A 15,307-nucleotide genomic window follows, 5' to 3' on the forward strand; every position below is an offset into this window, starting at 1 on the left:
CTAGTTTTTTATAAAATTCATATGTGTATATGTAACTAAAAAATGAGTGTTTAGATTATTATTTTTGTAATTTGTTTTACAAAACTAATTCTTAGTTTTGTAATTTGTTTCATCAAAACCAAAATTGTACAACTCTTGTTGACTAAATAACTAGTTAGCTAGCTATGTAAATAGAAGTACTGTGATGCATTATTATGTGATTATTTTAGGATTTGAATCCAAAAGAAAAGCAAAAATATTAACAAACCTTTGGGAGAAACTTGGAGCCAGAATTTCTCCAACTGCAATTTAGACTGAAAACTAAGCAACATTTTCATAATTATGAAGATTTAGTTTTGGGGAGAAGATAATAACATTATTATAATTCACACAATTTACAAAATATGGAGCTAATATCAATTAATTTTCCGTCTTGCCATAATCCTCTTATGACCTAACTAGAAAATTCTTACCTCACTTAATCCCTATTCGATAAAATCCACTATTTTGATCACATTCATGTACCACATTGTAGACCATGATATCTCTAATAGAGGTGGGACCCACATGTATATGTGGGTACCTCCTCTATTAGTCGATGATGAGCTCTACAATTTGATCCATAAATGTGTTCTAGGTAGCATTACTTGATAACTACAGGTTATAACCTAATTCGTAATCTTGAAACATCCCTTGGGACTGAAGAACAGAAGTAGAATCCCAGGAGTTTGATGATGCAGATTTGTTGTCGAAGTCATTAGCCCACCACATTAAGCTGTCCTTGGAGACATTCATTTCCTTGAAACAATCAAATTCAGCCATCTGATCATCTTGCTGCTGTGATGTGAAACCGACAGAGTTGTTAATGCCATCGAGTTGAGCTTGGAAGCTCGAATTAACCTGCTGCTCGATCATATCGGCTTTCGCGACTACAATAGTTGAGTCCACCGGATTGCTTGTAGATATGAAGGAGGATGACATGCCACTCAATGCGTTCTCCAACTCATCCATCTTGGGATTGATGCATAATTTTGCGTATTGCTCTTGAATTGCCAAAGCACCAGTAGTTTGCTCGTAGAAATGGTCGTTAACCTTGTGGCCTTGCACTGTCTGATCATGACTGGGGACAGAAAACTGCTGCATCATCAGAGGGTTGACAGAGTTTTGATCATTCATGGATTGGACGGTCTGGATCATCTTTTCTTGGAAGGGATGCAACTTGGGCCACAGTGCAGGGTTGTTGTAGAAAGAGAAAGGGTTCTGAAGGTTTTGTAGTTGCATATGAAGTTGAAGTCGCTCGAGGGCCGAGCTGCTTAAAGCCTGATGTGCGTCATCGGAGGCGTCCTTGAGGTCCTGACTTCCCCGATTAGCCCCAGACTGTTTGCGCCTTCCAAGCAACTTCTTCTTCAGCCGGGTGTTCCAGTAGTTCTTGATATCATTATCTGTTCTTCCGGGCAATTGGGCTGCAATTATAGACCACCTGGAAAGCAATGGAATAACAACACATGATCAGACTCCAACAAGAAACAAGAGACAAAGGGATAACGATCGAGCACAAAGAACTAAGGAAACCCTAGGAAATTGGATCCATTGATCTGTATTCATTATTATTAATTATTTATTGGGGAAAGTATCATGGACAAGGGATAAGTGACAACCATAGTGAGGATCAATTTTTTCTTGCTGAAATCCAGGTGAGTAGGCAAAGGGAAAGAGAGATAATTACCTGCTGCCAATACTTATATAGAGGTTGCAGATGATGTTGTCTTCTTCTTCTGAGAATCCACCATGCTTGATGTTGGGTCTCAGGTAGTTTAGCCATCTCAGTCTGCAGCTTTTTCCACATCTTTTGAGCCCTGCAATTAAGTTCATCATTAATAATTCGACGAAAAAATTAAGGTTAACTAATTAACCCACACAGCTAATTAACTGAAAAAATTAATTAAATCCCTAATCAATCAAGAACAAATCAAAGAGATATATCGACAAATTTATATATATATATACCAATTTTCTGAGGAAGGGCAATCCAGTTGCCTCCAGTTCCATGCTCTTCAATATAGGCCTTCAGTGTAGCATCCTCTTCAGGTGACCATGGTCCCTTCTTCACGTTCGCCTTATCGCAGCAGGGAGCTCGACCCATCTCAATCGATCTTGTTCTTTTTTGTTTTCCTTTCTATGATCTTGAAGCAAGTGAATGTTTTTCTACAGAAGGCTGTCTGAGATTGTTGGGAAAAAAATGAGCGAAGGAAGACAGATTTATAGGTAGGAAGAGTGGATGTGATGTGATGCTTATTATGAAGACAAAAAAGTCCTACTATCCCTCTCCTCGATCACTATTCAACACCAATTTTATTAATTTCATCTCTAGGGTTTGTTCAGGGTCTCTTTCTCTGTCTGTCTCTCTCTTACTTTTTTGGATTAGTTCGTCATATATAGTTAACAATGCATGCAACTGGACAAAGTACTACACAAATTTCTTCTTTTGGCAATATTAAATTGAACTACTTTTTGAAGGATTTAGTAGATTATTATTTGAATTCTGATACAGGGTATTGATCAGAAGAAGCCTCCATCCTCTGCGTTTGTACTTATTATCCTTGAAATGTTCCATTCTAATTTAGCCACCCTAGCTGCCTATATAGTCTTAAAATGCTGTCACTGGCTGCAATTTTCAATTTAATCGAGTCATCTACGTTAACATTTTTAATCAAAAGGACGCATGAAAACTGTAATAAGGTGTGCGATTAAGGCACATAATCAGTGTGATTGAGCCGGATAATATGACCCTAATTCATTGTAACTTCGTAGAACTATACCATAACTTCTGTTGATTTTTCTTCCTATAAAACACGAAACCTGACGACTGAAACGCGTTGGTCGATCAAATGGTAAAGTCAGAAACTTAAAGTACCAAACGACAAGTTTAGCAATGGTAAAGGTACGCAGTTCTTGTGATAACAGAAAATTACTCGGAAATTACTGCAAGCACTGACATTATAGTAGGTGGAAGGTTCTAGAAAATTTACTAATTAAGACATATTTGCAGCAAATAAAATCTATTCGATCAGGTCTTTTAAGGAGTTGATCGATCAAATCATCAATCTTGATCCGTATCCTTTACATTCTTCTTTATAGGAAGCCTTTGAGACTAGCTTTAGATAACACAAAGTAATAATCATAACAAACTGATTGGAATTCAAACTCTTGTCGAGAAAAAATGTAAGCCACTTTTTCATAGTAAGAGAATATCCATCTCCTCTGATTAAGACACAAGGTTCTCCTTCCACAGTACTCTTTTGACTTATAAGTGACAAGGGTCCTCTAAGTAGGTGAAGCAAAGTCCATGCTTGGACTAAAATATAAGGGTCTTATTACTCATTAGCTAAATAGATCTAAGGTTTCAAATGCCTTATGTCATCTCCACCCAAACCTCTACATGAATTCAAGCTAGACAGACTGTACTTGCATAAAGCTTAACTTAATCATATCAACTGTTGAACAGAAGAAGACCTTAATAACTTGATGTACTTGTGGTTGACTATACAAGTTCTATTTTGAAAAATGTAAGAACTAAATATGAAGGATTAAAAAGATAAAGATGAAATCCAGAGTAGTGAGCCAGCAATGGTGAAAAAATAAGTAAATATTAATGCAGGTCAAAGTTCGATCACGTTCATCCTAACAAATGTAAGAGTTACACTAATAGCCTCCACAGGTTAAACTATTAAGTGAATTATTGAAATATTGTTTATTTTATTGTCAAAAAAGGAAAAAAAAATTAACAAAATACTCACAAGCCCTAAAAGTCCTCCTTGCTACAGAAAATACCCAAGGCTAAGGTACAAGTTTTTTGAGTTGGATAGGGGTAAAGTATTCATCTATTAAAGAATGTTATTAGAAGGCAAAATAAACAAACAAAAAGGCATAGGGATTTCAACCCTTTATATAATATACACCACTGATTGACCTTGGCTTCCTACTTTAATGTATTAGACTTTCTTAATCGATGAGGAGGTCCAGAACCCTAACCACGTAGAAATAACAAGAGGAAACTATCAAAATTTCAAAAGCAGTCTCCTAAAATACTAATTTCTTAATCAACAAATGGACTCAGATCTTTGAGAGAAAGAAAACAAGCTTCTGCTTGTCTTTCTCTCCACTTGGGAATCTCTGCATTGACACTGCAATTTTCATCTCCTACCCAAACACAAAAGAGTGAGGAAGAAGAAAAAGGTTGCTTGTTTCATCATCAACAAGACCAAGCTTATAATTAACTAATAATTAAGACCATATATAAAATGTAATAGAGCTGGTAATAAATTATAAAGTTGTGGTCCTTGTGATAACAAGATAAACATGGACTCCCACTGCTTAAAGCCTCAAATTAAATACTTATAGAATACATGGTATTATTGGTGTGATACCGCTAGCTTAATTGATATGTCAATTAAACAAATCCAAATCAACTTCACTAGCTGTGCTCTATTGCTTTAACAGACTATCAATTATGCAAACAAAGCACAAAAACACATTCTAATTGACTTTTTGTTTTGTAATGAGACTCTTCTAAAGGGGTTTAGTTACCAATGCTGTGTAATGGCCTTAAAACAAATCCAAGTTTATCCCTTGTTCTCTGCCAAAATCGAATCATGGTTCTGTATCCAAAATGCATACTTCTCTAGATATTTTGTTTCCCTTAGAAAGAGTCTCGTCGTGTTCGAGAATGTTAACCAACCTGAAAAATCCCAAGTTTTGTGACGAAGTGAGATGATCGACGTGATAAAGGATTAGATAAAACGACAGAACCTTAGTACGATAACATAGATGGAGTACTCTCTACTAGCAAAGTTAGCGATCAACCGATTGAAGATCACTAATTTTTGGTTTTTAATTGATAAACTGAACCGGAACTTATGATCTTTTAGGGAATGTAGTGCTTTCATATAGTACGAACCCTAACTAGAATTAATATGTCATTGAAGCTAAATGTCTTAATGCCCACTACTTAAGATCGAGATCATGGGTTCGAGTCACCATAGGAGTAGGAGTGAAATCCTTTCATCCTCTTTAAAAAAAAAAAAAAAAAAAAAAAAACTAAATGTCTTAATTAAATTGGATTTGGACTCAAGTAACCTAAATATATATATCCAAAACCACACTTGCATCTGTCTTTCCTCCAAGAAATGATACGTGAACTTCTAGTCCTCTAGTCAGCTTTTTTTTTTTTTCTCCCTAAACTGATCGACACTGTTTCTTTTTTTTTATTAATTCTGTTCTCCTATATCATCACGTTAGATTGTAACGGCATGCATAGAATGATCTAATGATATGGTGCCAAATCCTACCATTGTCGAGTGAAAAATACGCAATTAAGACATTCTTCTGGTTTAATATCATTATTATCCTAATTAGTTTCTAATTACTAAACCTTACCTATTAGGTAACACATGTCACCTAGCTAGCCTATCCTTTTCGGTTTGTTAAGATCAGGAATTAATTAAGATAAGACTGACATGAAGTTAGCGAATAGAATTAAACATCAGAAACTTCGTAGCTACGTATATGTATAATGTATATGTCGTCATAGGGGTTGACAAAGGTGCTAAGGTGGACTTGCATAACATAACATCAAATTATTCTGTATAATCAACAATGAGACAGAGAAGACGGATTGATTAACCTAGACAACTGTCTGTTAACAATAAATTATTGGAAGCTGTTGTAATCTCTGAGTCCTCCATGCACTTTATGTAAAGTAATTGGTAAAGACGCTACAAATGGACGCAGTTGCTGAGCTCATTGCACCAAGTCTCTCTGCCCCCTTCTTCAAGCCATCAACAATTGATTGTCAAACTGTCTTTGTTATTGTTCCTTCTAATTTGATAGCAAGAACTAGTTTTAGGACCTTAGCACCGAACTCTTGACTTTTCCCTACCACAGACTCATAGAGGAGCTAGGTCTAGGGTCTGGAGTGTGTCGGTAAAGACTAGAGTCGAACTCTTATTAGTAAAGTTGTGATAAAAGCCTTGGCAATTTACGTTATAGTTTCCAATACTGTTTCGAAAAAGGAAATGGGGATTCCGAGAATTGAACTCGGGACCTTTCGCTCCCTAAGCGAGCATCCTACCACTGGACTAAATCCCCTATGTTGCTAGCTGGTATGTTGGACAGAATGCTTCAAGTTCTGTGAACTGTGGTCCTCCTGCATTTCGGCAATTAGTACCTTCATAGTCTGAGCTACAATCCAAAATTTATAAGCAGAAGCTAGAAGTAGCAGCAGCATGTGTAGTGGTTACTGTAATGACATGTTACTGAGCTTTTCTATTTTTTTTCACTGCTAGTTTTGACTATTGAGATATGTAACTGCCCTAGCTGGTGCCGTTCTATCTTTTGTTAAAAATTCATTAAGGTAGCTTTTGAGCTATTGTCCTGTGTTACTCGTTTATTCTAGCTGGTACTGATTCAATATTTCTCACTAAAGTTTAAACTCCTAATTCCGGAAGTTTTTGTTGTTAGATATATAAGTCCAAATTTCAAGCTTCTTGATTTAGGAGCTAATTACTTGATGAAGAGATTTGACTCCTGGAACTGACCGCAATCAATTCAAATTCTCTTAATTGTGTTTGGGGTTTGAAAAATTATTTTCTTACATTGATGGTTACGTACCCTAACACATTGAACCACTAGCCCCAAAAAGGAATTGTCGACTGCAACCCCAACCTAAATGGGAGAGGTGCAGTTATTTTTCGACCAAAGAAATGGGTATATAGTGGTTTGAACATAGTATATCTCTTGGAAACGAGACTCTATGTTAGCTAGATAAATTATTAGCCCCGATCTCAAGGTTAAAGAAAATTAATAGGCCAACAATGTATACCAAAAGAATCCAAATTTGCTAAGGATCAGCCTATATTTTCAAATGAAAATGTAAGTCATACGATCAGCCACGTCGTTGAGTGACAATTTTCTGTACAGATATTTTGTTGGTTTTGCATTATTACTGCCCAGCCTTGTTAGCTAGGTGCTTGAAATTAGAACATGTAAGACTCACTTATACTTTAATCAAGCACTTAAGCATGGAATCAAAAACTTCACATGAAGTTCACAGCTAGATGTAATACATACATATGTCGTCATAGCTAGGGGTTGACTATGTGCTAAGTTGGACAGTAATTTATATTGGACAGTAATTTATACCATAATATCCAAATCTATTTTTCAATATTATTCCATCTTGAGCCAGAAATGACCAATTAATTATATCCTTGGCAAGTGCCCCTCAACGTACAATAAATTATTGAAAGCTGTTATAATCTTTGATTCCTCCATGCGCTTACGCAAAGACGCTAGAAATGAATGCAGTTGCTGAGCTCATTGCACTCATCATCAACAATTGTCAAACTGCCATTGTTATTCTTCTTTCAAAATTCACAACCTAGAAAAAGTTAAGAAAAAGAAAAAATTAACCAGCTAAGTTATAGGCTTGCATGAGCAGAGCATGACCCAGCGTATCATGACCTGTGTCTATTTGCGTGAGCTAAATGTTCTCTACCATTAGAACTACAGAAGCCAACTTACCCTACTCTTTTGGTTTTTCGACATTTTCGATCTTTAGCAGAAAAAGAGGATGGGGATTCCGAGAATTGAACTCGGGACCTTTCGCTCCCTAAGCGAGCATCCTACCACTGGACTAAATCCCCCAAGTTACATGTTTGTTGTACAGTGTTCTCCAAATTTGATGGTAGGATCAATGTGGTCCTCTCCCCTTCTGGCAGTGAGCTACAATCCAAACTTTATCAGCAGAAGCCAGAAGTAGGTGTTAAACTTACTTACTGTAATTCCATGTAATAACTCCATTATTGTGTGTTTTTGACCTAGCAGGTGCTGTTGTACAGATTTGGTAACCTTCTATATATGTGGAGAAAACTTAATATATTTATGGAAGACCTAGGTGTTGATATATATATATATAGCCGGAAGTCAACTGGAAAATGGCAAGTTTGACTTTGCAAACAAAAGGTCTTTGGCGTGAGTTAGGTGCATGTCAACAGGGCCAAGGAGTTGGAGGATGATGGTGTCACAGAATTTGACCTCCGATTTTTGAATACCGGATCGAGAGAATATATAGAGTTGGTAATATATGCCAAGCCAATTTTCCATAGAACCTAGCAGCTAGACTTGATTGTTTAATCCATCACCCAGAACTGATATCAATGTCATTTCTCAAACACGAATATTGGATAGATCCAAATCAACCACGTTTTCAAAATTATTATCTCCCTGTTATGCACCGGGTATATTAGTTGGTGCATGGCGGCAGAAACAAGTCACAATAAGTTATTGTGAATAGAAGATTTTACACAATCGTTAGGATAAGATTTCTCTAACTTCTCTAATATATGGTAAAAGATTTGAAGTCATCCCGCATTCCCGCCATGGATCATTCAACAAAACCAATAAATTAATACTCAGATTTTTTAATTTCTTGACGCATAGAAACATATTATTGCATTAAAGTTTCTAACCAAATGTTATTACAATAGTAAAACATAAGTTCTAGAAGCAAGCAAAACAAGCTAATGGTAGACGACTACTCATTACATGAATGCTGAAGTTCACCATGTCTACAACAAACAAAAACATATCGTCTTTTAATAAAATTTTATTTATTAACTATCATCGCCTCGGCACAAACAACTGCATGTAGTATGAGAAATAATTGATACTTTTAAAAAGGGTCATATAAGATCCTAGTATACTAGACAATGTACTACATAGTACCAAGATTTGGATTCCTATTGCAAGATATGGTGGGTATCACTAAGGGATATATACTTCATATTAGTATTCTTGTATGGCAATATACTCCACATTAATTAGATGAGGTGCAAGGTTCTTTGCGATGTCAAAATAAATCCACACTAAAAATGAAATAAAATAATAAAATTTGACAATTTGTCACTCAATACATATTTCTCATACATGTCTTATTTTATGTAATATTTACCACTTTGAAGACTCATATTACCACTTTGAGAACTTATGTGGTAGCAAGAAAAAAGTCATCGTTAAGGTAAATAAGGTCCTTATTAGAGCAAAATAGATAACTAAAAAAAATTTCGATGATTAAGGTAAAGTAGGCTCTCATTTAAGTAATTAAGTCTTAAAAGTAGTAATTGTAGTAGGTTCTCATTTGAGTTATTAATATTTAAAAGTGGTAATGGTATGAAACCGGCCTTATTGCTAGCATTCCTCTCAGTACTAGAGTGGTGAGTGATAAATGGGTTTGGCATTTCGACAAAAATGGCATGTATTCTGTTCGGAGTGGCTATCACACTTTTCGTTCAACTGAGAACCTAACTGAGCATGCTTCTACGTCAAATAGTTCAGGAAGAGGTGGACTTGATAAGTGGATGATTGCATGGCATGCATGTGTGCCACCAAAGGTACGTTCTTTTACTTGGAGGCTCCTAAAAGGCATATTGCCCACTAAAGGGGCCCTAGCTAAAAGGTGCAAGATAGATGATTTGAATTGTGTGTTTTGTCACCAAGCTTTGGAGGATGATCTGCATGTTATTCGCAATTGCAAAAGGGTGGAGGAATATTGGTTTTTTGGACCACTTAGCTTGAAGACAAGGATGGTGCATGTTGACAACCTTGCTGCATGGGTACTTGATGTTGCTGAAACACTAACCCAACAACAGCGTGATGTTTTCTACTTTTCTTGATGTTACTATGGGCATTATGGTCCGAAAGAAACAGAGTTCTTTGGAAGGGTGGCTCCTTTAATCCTTTGAATACTGCATGCTGGGCTTCCAAACTCTTATCTGACTATCAACAGGTCCACAAGACTACAGTGCTGAAGAAGAATCGACCCATGACTCGCTGGAAACACCCACCGAGTGCTAGGCTGAAATTGAATGTTGATAGAGCTTTTCATGCGGACAGTGGGCAGGGAGGAATTTGAGCAGTTATTCGAGACGAAAATGGTACGTTCTTAGCTACTATGGCACGCCCCTTTTCTTTTGTACGTTCTGCCTTACACATGAAAATTGAAGCCATGAGAGCTGGTCTCTTGCTTGCTATTCACCAAGGTATGATCAATATTGATATTGAAACTGATTGTACTATGGCTGTCACTGCTCTTAATAGAGACACGGAAGACCTCTCTGAAGTGGGCTGTATTGTGGAGGATTGCAAGACCTACTTGAGTGCTATTCCTGGCGCTAAGGTACAGTCTATATATTGTGAAGCGAATGGTCCGGTGTTGCACATAGATTGGCACATCTCTCTAGTTTTTCTCACTTAGACGAGTATTGGTTAGAGGAGGCTCCTGCTATTATTCAGGATGCACTCTATGAGGATTCTTGTACTACTACTTGAGGTGAAGGTTATATGTTTCCCTCGTTGTACAATTGTTCTCTTGCTATTAATAATATTCGGGCGTGGGGCTGAGCCTCCCAGTTAGGCTGGGTTCCAAACCCCTTTCAAAAAAAAAAAAAAAAACATGTTATAGAATTTCCCTAAAAGCAATAGTTTTTATTTTATATAATTTTTAGCAACGGTCTTTGTTCTAAGTTTCTAATATTGCAAATTGTTGCACCTCATCTCATTCATGGTAAAATATTGTTGTCCACACCAAGAATATTAATATGATGAAGTATGAACGTCTACTTACTCTTAGAGCAAGTCCACCCGTTGGGGGTAAATGTCAAGGTCGAAAAGTCAAGAAACTGTTCACTGCCACTGGACATGAGTTTCCACCCGTTCTGTTTCTTGACCAGTCAATTACTGTTCATTGAATTTTTTTTAATTGAAAAATTGAAATATATTTGATGTAAATAGATGGTAATAATGAAGATTTATGGATAATTAATGTCATAATTGTGATTGCTATAGCTTTTCAGAAAGGGAACGACGCTAGGAAGAGAACTCGTCGCTTCGCCACAACGTGTGGAGTTTTTCGGGCTTTCGGGATCGTTTTGGGCCTCAAAACTGCAATTTACTATTTTTCTAATATTTTCGGTGAACAAATTATGAGCCACCTACAGTTACTGACAATTTTTCTTGAAATGAGTGAAGCCACCACCGACAATTTTTTTGAAACGCTTGAAACAACCACCGACATCTTTGAACGGACCAGATCATTTACATACTATTCAATCTAACAGTTATTGTTGATGTAATCTTATCTAAGATTTTGGATCAGATTACGTAGAACCAGGAGTCGACACGTGTCCTTATCATCTGATCACGTTTTATGTGAAAATTGTAAATAAATAGAGAAAGAGGCAGCACTCCATTCACATACAATCTGATATTGGCAAATCTCCTTTTTCATATCTCCAGATCCAACACATTTCCTCTCCTTCCCTCATTTCAATGAAGTGATTGTGGGATAAGTATCGACAGTCTCGAGATGAAGAATATGAAGAGATGTGTACGACTAATGCCCTTGTGATCGCAGCAGTTGCTGAAGCTGAATCTTCTAATCAAACACGACGAGGGGGTTCTCGACCGGGGCGTGCACCGAATGAGGAGTGATTTAGGGAATCAAGAGGAAAAAACATGATGGAAGATTACTTTGTTCAGCGTCCAGTTTTCAGTGATGAGGAATTCTGGACATGCTACAGGATGAGTCACAATGTTTTCAACCGCATCTTCAGTGACCTTTGTCGCTATGACCGGTACTTTGTCCAGAAATCAGATGCTGCTAAAAAAGTCGGACTACTTCCCGAGCAGAAGCTGACATGTTCCTTAAGAATGCTTGCTTACGATGCTGGGGCAGATCAATGAGCTGAGTATTGTCGGATGGAAAAATCTACCTCCATCGAGGCTCTTAAACGATTTACAAGAGGAATCGTTAATCTGTACTCAGCAGAATACCTCCGGGCTCCTACTCCGGCCGACCTCAGAAGACTGCTCGCCAAAGCTGAGAGAAAAGGTTTTCCTGAGATGATTGGAAGCATCGATTGCATGCACTGACAATGGAAGAATTGCCCAATAGGTTGGGCTGGAGAATACAGCGGTCAAAAACATATCCCCACTATCATCCTCGAAGCCGTCGCATCTTATGACACATAGATATGGCATGTCTTCTTTGGAATGCCTGGATCATGCAACGACCTCAACGTGCTTGCTAAGTCCCTGTTGTTTGACGAGCTCACTGCTGGTCGAGCCCCTCAGATCCAATTTCAAGTGAATAACAAAATTCACAATTTAGGCTACTATCTCGCTGATGATATCTATCCTAGATGGGCGACTTTCGTGAAATCAATTCCAAGGCCTACACGACCCAAGGATCTGAAGTTTTCCCAGGCTCAAGAGATGTACAGGAAGGATGTGGAAAGATGTTTGGGCATTTTACAGTCGCGCTTTAGTATTGTTCGAGGAGCGGCTCGTGGGTGGGATAGAGAAGACATTCGATACATCATTATGACTTGTATTATATTACACAACATGATAATCGAGGATGAAAAACCAGATGACAACGATGAGGATTTGGAGTCTGATGAAGAAGACGATAACAATATGAGGCCCAGGTTGGCTACGGTTTGGGAATGACCGACCGGTTATTATTTCAACGGATTCATATTATCCTTACGATGCCATTAGATATGCAAACAGTCACTCAAACCTTCAAGAAGATCTGATAGAGCATTTCTGGAACATTCAAGGCAACATGGAGATCTAGATCTGGTATAGGTTTTTAGGAATAATTGGCTAATGTCTATGTTTTTTATGTTTGTGTGCTTTTAATTTGGCTAATGTCTATGTTTTTTTATGTCAGTGTGATTTTAATTTGGTGGTATTATGTTTTTTATGTGCTATGATTTTTAATATAAGGTGTGTGCTTTAATAAGAGCAATTTTCAAATACAACTTTTATTTCATAAAATTTATGCTTACATAAATGAAAAACTAGGAATAAGTACAATATAATTACACAACATGCATAATCACCTAATTATTCTCATCGTAATCCTCATCCTCTCTAGGAATCCAATTTGTGTTTGAAGGGTCATCATTATGGTTAGGGTTGGTAGAATCACCCATAGAGAAAGGTGAAAAGTGTGGTTGTGTAGGATATCCCCTGGGGTAAGGTGGTTGCGAATAGTATCCACCGGGGTAAGGGGGTTGTGGGAAACCACCGGTGAAGGGAGGTGGTGGGAATCCACCAGTGAAGGGAGGTTGTGGGAATCCACCAGTGAAGGGAGGTTGTGGGAATCCACAGCTGAAGGGAGGTTGTGGGAATCCATCGGGGTAAGGTGGTTGTGGGTATGCACCGAGGTAAGGAGGTTGTGAAAATGTACCACCAAAATTTGGTTGTGGGAATGCACCACTAAAATTAGGTTGCGGATAGTATCCACCCATAGAAGGTGGCGTCTGCTCGCCAAGATCTTCTCTCTCCGCAATCTTCTTTTGCTTTCTTGACCAATAACGCTTTTTAGTTGGCGTCATCTGGCTTGTATCCATCTCCATAATTCTCTCTTCCCTTTCCTTAATTCGCTCTTCCATCTCTTGTACTCGGAATGCCTCTTTTCGCATATCTATTTGCAATCAGATACAAGCTCGTTGATTTTCCTCTTGAAGACTTCAAGCAAATTCCTCATCGATTTTTTTCTTGCCAGCGGTTGCCTCTTTTTGGTTGTTCGCTATACTCTCAACAGTGGTTGACAAATGACTTTGATCCTTCACTGCCTTCTTTCCTTTCCGAATTGCTTCTTTCGCAGTCTTCCTTCATTGAGGCCTCACATTAGGATCTGCAGTTTCATCGACAATTACCTCATCTACATCCATGTCCAAGTTGATGGGAGAATTTTCAGCAATTGGTTGTGTGTGCGTTTGTTGACTTCCTTCATTTGATGTTCCTGCGGATGTATGGCTAGGGATGTCTTTAAATTGTTGAAAACCCTCCACAATAGCATAACAATCAAAACTCTGAAAATTGTATCTTTTGGTCCCCTCTTTTCTCTTCATCCCGACATGCCACAATTTATGTGCTTCATCAAGCAATGTTATTTAAAAAGGAATAAAAAATTCAATTAGTACAAATATAAACGCGATTATGAAAGGTCATCTATTATAAAGTAATAATTTTAATAACAAAGTACAAATATAAACACCGTTATAATTACATCATTATTTATAAAGTGATTATTTTAATTATAACGAAAAGAAATTACTACAATTATAACAATATTATAATTACTACATGTTCAAGTAAATCCAGAATATGTGTCTGGTCCAAACTCGAGGTTACTTGCTTTAGTTGAAATAGGGTTTATATTAGAGATATTCTCAGAGAATCTTAGGAGATATCCAATCAATGTACGATTATGTTTTCATGCTTGTAATTCTCTATATAAAGAGGCCCCTATTATCAATGAAAGTACAACTCAATTCTCTCCTAATTCAGTTTTCCTTAAACACGTTATCAGCACGAAGCCCTATCCCTGAAACAAATAGCCAAACCCTGATTCAAGAAGCTAAAAACCTTGAATCCGAATACAAAACCTTGAAGCCTTTTCTGCCTCCACCTCACACCTTGAAGCATTCGATCCCAGGAGTCCAGAACCGGCGGCGCCACCCCAAGAACCGGCCGGAAACCTACCGAACCGGCCACCGGAAGCTCCATCCAACCAGCAGAAAATATTCCATCAGTTCACCATCTTCCGGGCACCCAATTTCAACAAAATTTTGTCAGTAGACACCACTCAATCTGAAAATTCAGGAACCGGAAGAAAAAGCACAAAAACCGGCCTAAAAGTGTGTGAACCGGCCAACTGAAAATTCCGTAGAAAACCGGCAGAAAAGATAAGAAAAAAAAAAAGAAAAGGAGGGGAGAGACTAACGCAGCCCATCCACTGAGCCCAAAAGCCTTCGGCCCAGAAGAAGAAAGCACTCGGCCCAGAGGCCCACTAACCCAAGCCCAGAAGTTCGCTGACGTCAGCCCAGCAGAACCTGACACTAGGGCTGTCAATTCCGACACGACCCGATAACACGACTCGAAACCCGCACGAAATAAAGCGGGTTGAACCCCGCACGATTAAAAAGCGGGTCGGTGGTGGGTCAACCCGCCATGACGCATTTAATAAATGGGTCGGCCACGAGTCAACCTGCCAACACGAAGCGAACCCGTCTAACCCGATTGTGCTATGTTTCTTCTTGAAATTTTGGATGTTCGAAGTATTTGATCATAATATTAGACAATTTGAAATATTTCGTTTTTTAATTATTGGATTTAATTATTTATGAATTAAATATAATTATTTATATTCTTCGTTTTGTGGAGTTTTTAGTGAATTTAATTAATTTATGCATTT

At 37.7% G+C, this 15,307-nt stretch overlaps 2 protein-coding genes and 2 non-coding genes across 4 annotated transcripts; all 4 read right to left on the reverse strand.

Moving 5' to 3' along the window:
* Window positions 1–326: 326 nt before the first annotated feature.
* Window positions 327–2,198, reverse strand: LOC133712115 (transcription factor MYB36). Its single transcript, XM_062138193.1, has 3 exons — window positions 1,987–2,198; window positions 1,706–1,835; window positions 327–1,459 (listed from the first exon to the last, which is right to left on the reverse strand). Exons 1-3 carry the CDS (start codon window positions 2,120–2,122, stop codon window positions 634–636), a joined length of 1,092 nt encoding a protein of 363 aa, XP_061994177.1. The 5' UTR covers window positions 2,123–2,198; the 3' UTR covers window positions 327–633.
* Window positions 2,199–6,054: 3,856 nt separating this feature from the next.
* On the reverse strand, window positions 6,055–6,126 carry TRNAP-AGG (transfer RNA proline (anticodon AGG)). Its single transcript has one exon. It is a non-coding gene; the product is annotated as a tRNA-Pro (tRNA).
* Window positions 6,127–7,610: 1,484 nt separating this feature from the next.
* On the reverse strand, window positions 7,611–7,682 carry TRNAP-AGG (transfer RNA proline (anticodon AGG)). Its single transcript has one exon. It is a non-coding gene; the product is annotated as a tRNA-Pro (tRNA).
* Window positions 7,683–12,944: 5,262 nt separating this feature from the next.
* Window positions 12,945–13,529, reverse strand: LOC133711630 (multiple organellar RNA editing factor 8, chloroplastic/mitochondrial-like). The gene has a single exon (XM_062137738.1). The coding sequence runs from the start codon at window positions 13,527–13,529 to the stop codon at window positions 12,945–12,947; it is 585 nt and encodes a 194-aa protein (XP_061993722.1).
* Window positions 13,530–15,307: the final 1,778 nt, after the last annotated feature.

Source organism: Rosa rugosa, chromosome 5, assembly GCF_958449725.1.
Source record: "Rosa rugosa chromosome 5, drRosRugo1.1, whole genome shotgun sequence".
Classification (NCBI taxonomy): Eukaryota; Viridiplantae; Streptophyta; class Magnoliopsida; order Rosales; family Rosaceae; genus Rosa; species Rosa rugosa.

Coding starts and splice junctions, on each gene's coding strand:
- LOC133711630 (XM_062137738.1), bottom strand. CDS start 13,529: ATGCGAAAAGAGGCATTCCGAGTACAAGAGATGGAAGAGCGAATTAAG.
- LOC133712115 (XM_062138193.1), bottom strand. CDS start 2,122: ATGGGTCGAGCTCCCTGCTGCGATAAGGCGAACGTGAAGAAGGGACCA. Junction 1,836..1,986: donor TGCCCTTCCTCAGAAAATTG/GTATATATATAT, acceptor ACTTAATTGCAG/GGCTCAAAAGATGTGGAAAA. Junction 1,460..1,705: donor TATATAAGTATTGGCAGCAG/GTAATTATCTCT, acceptor ATTGCTTTCCAG/GTGGTCTATAATTGCAGCCC.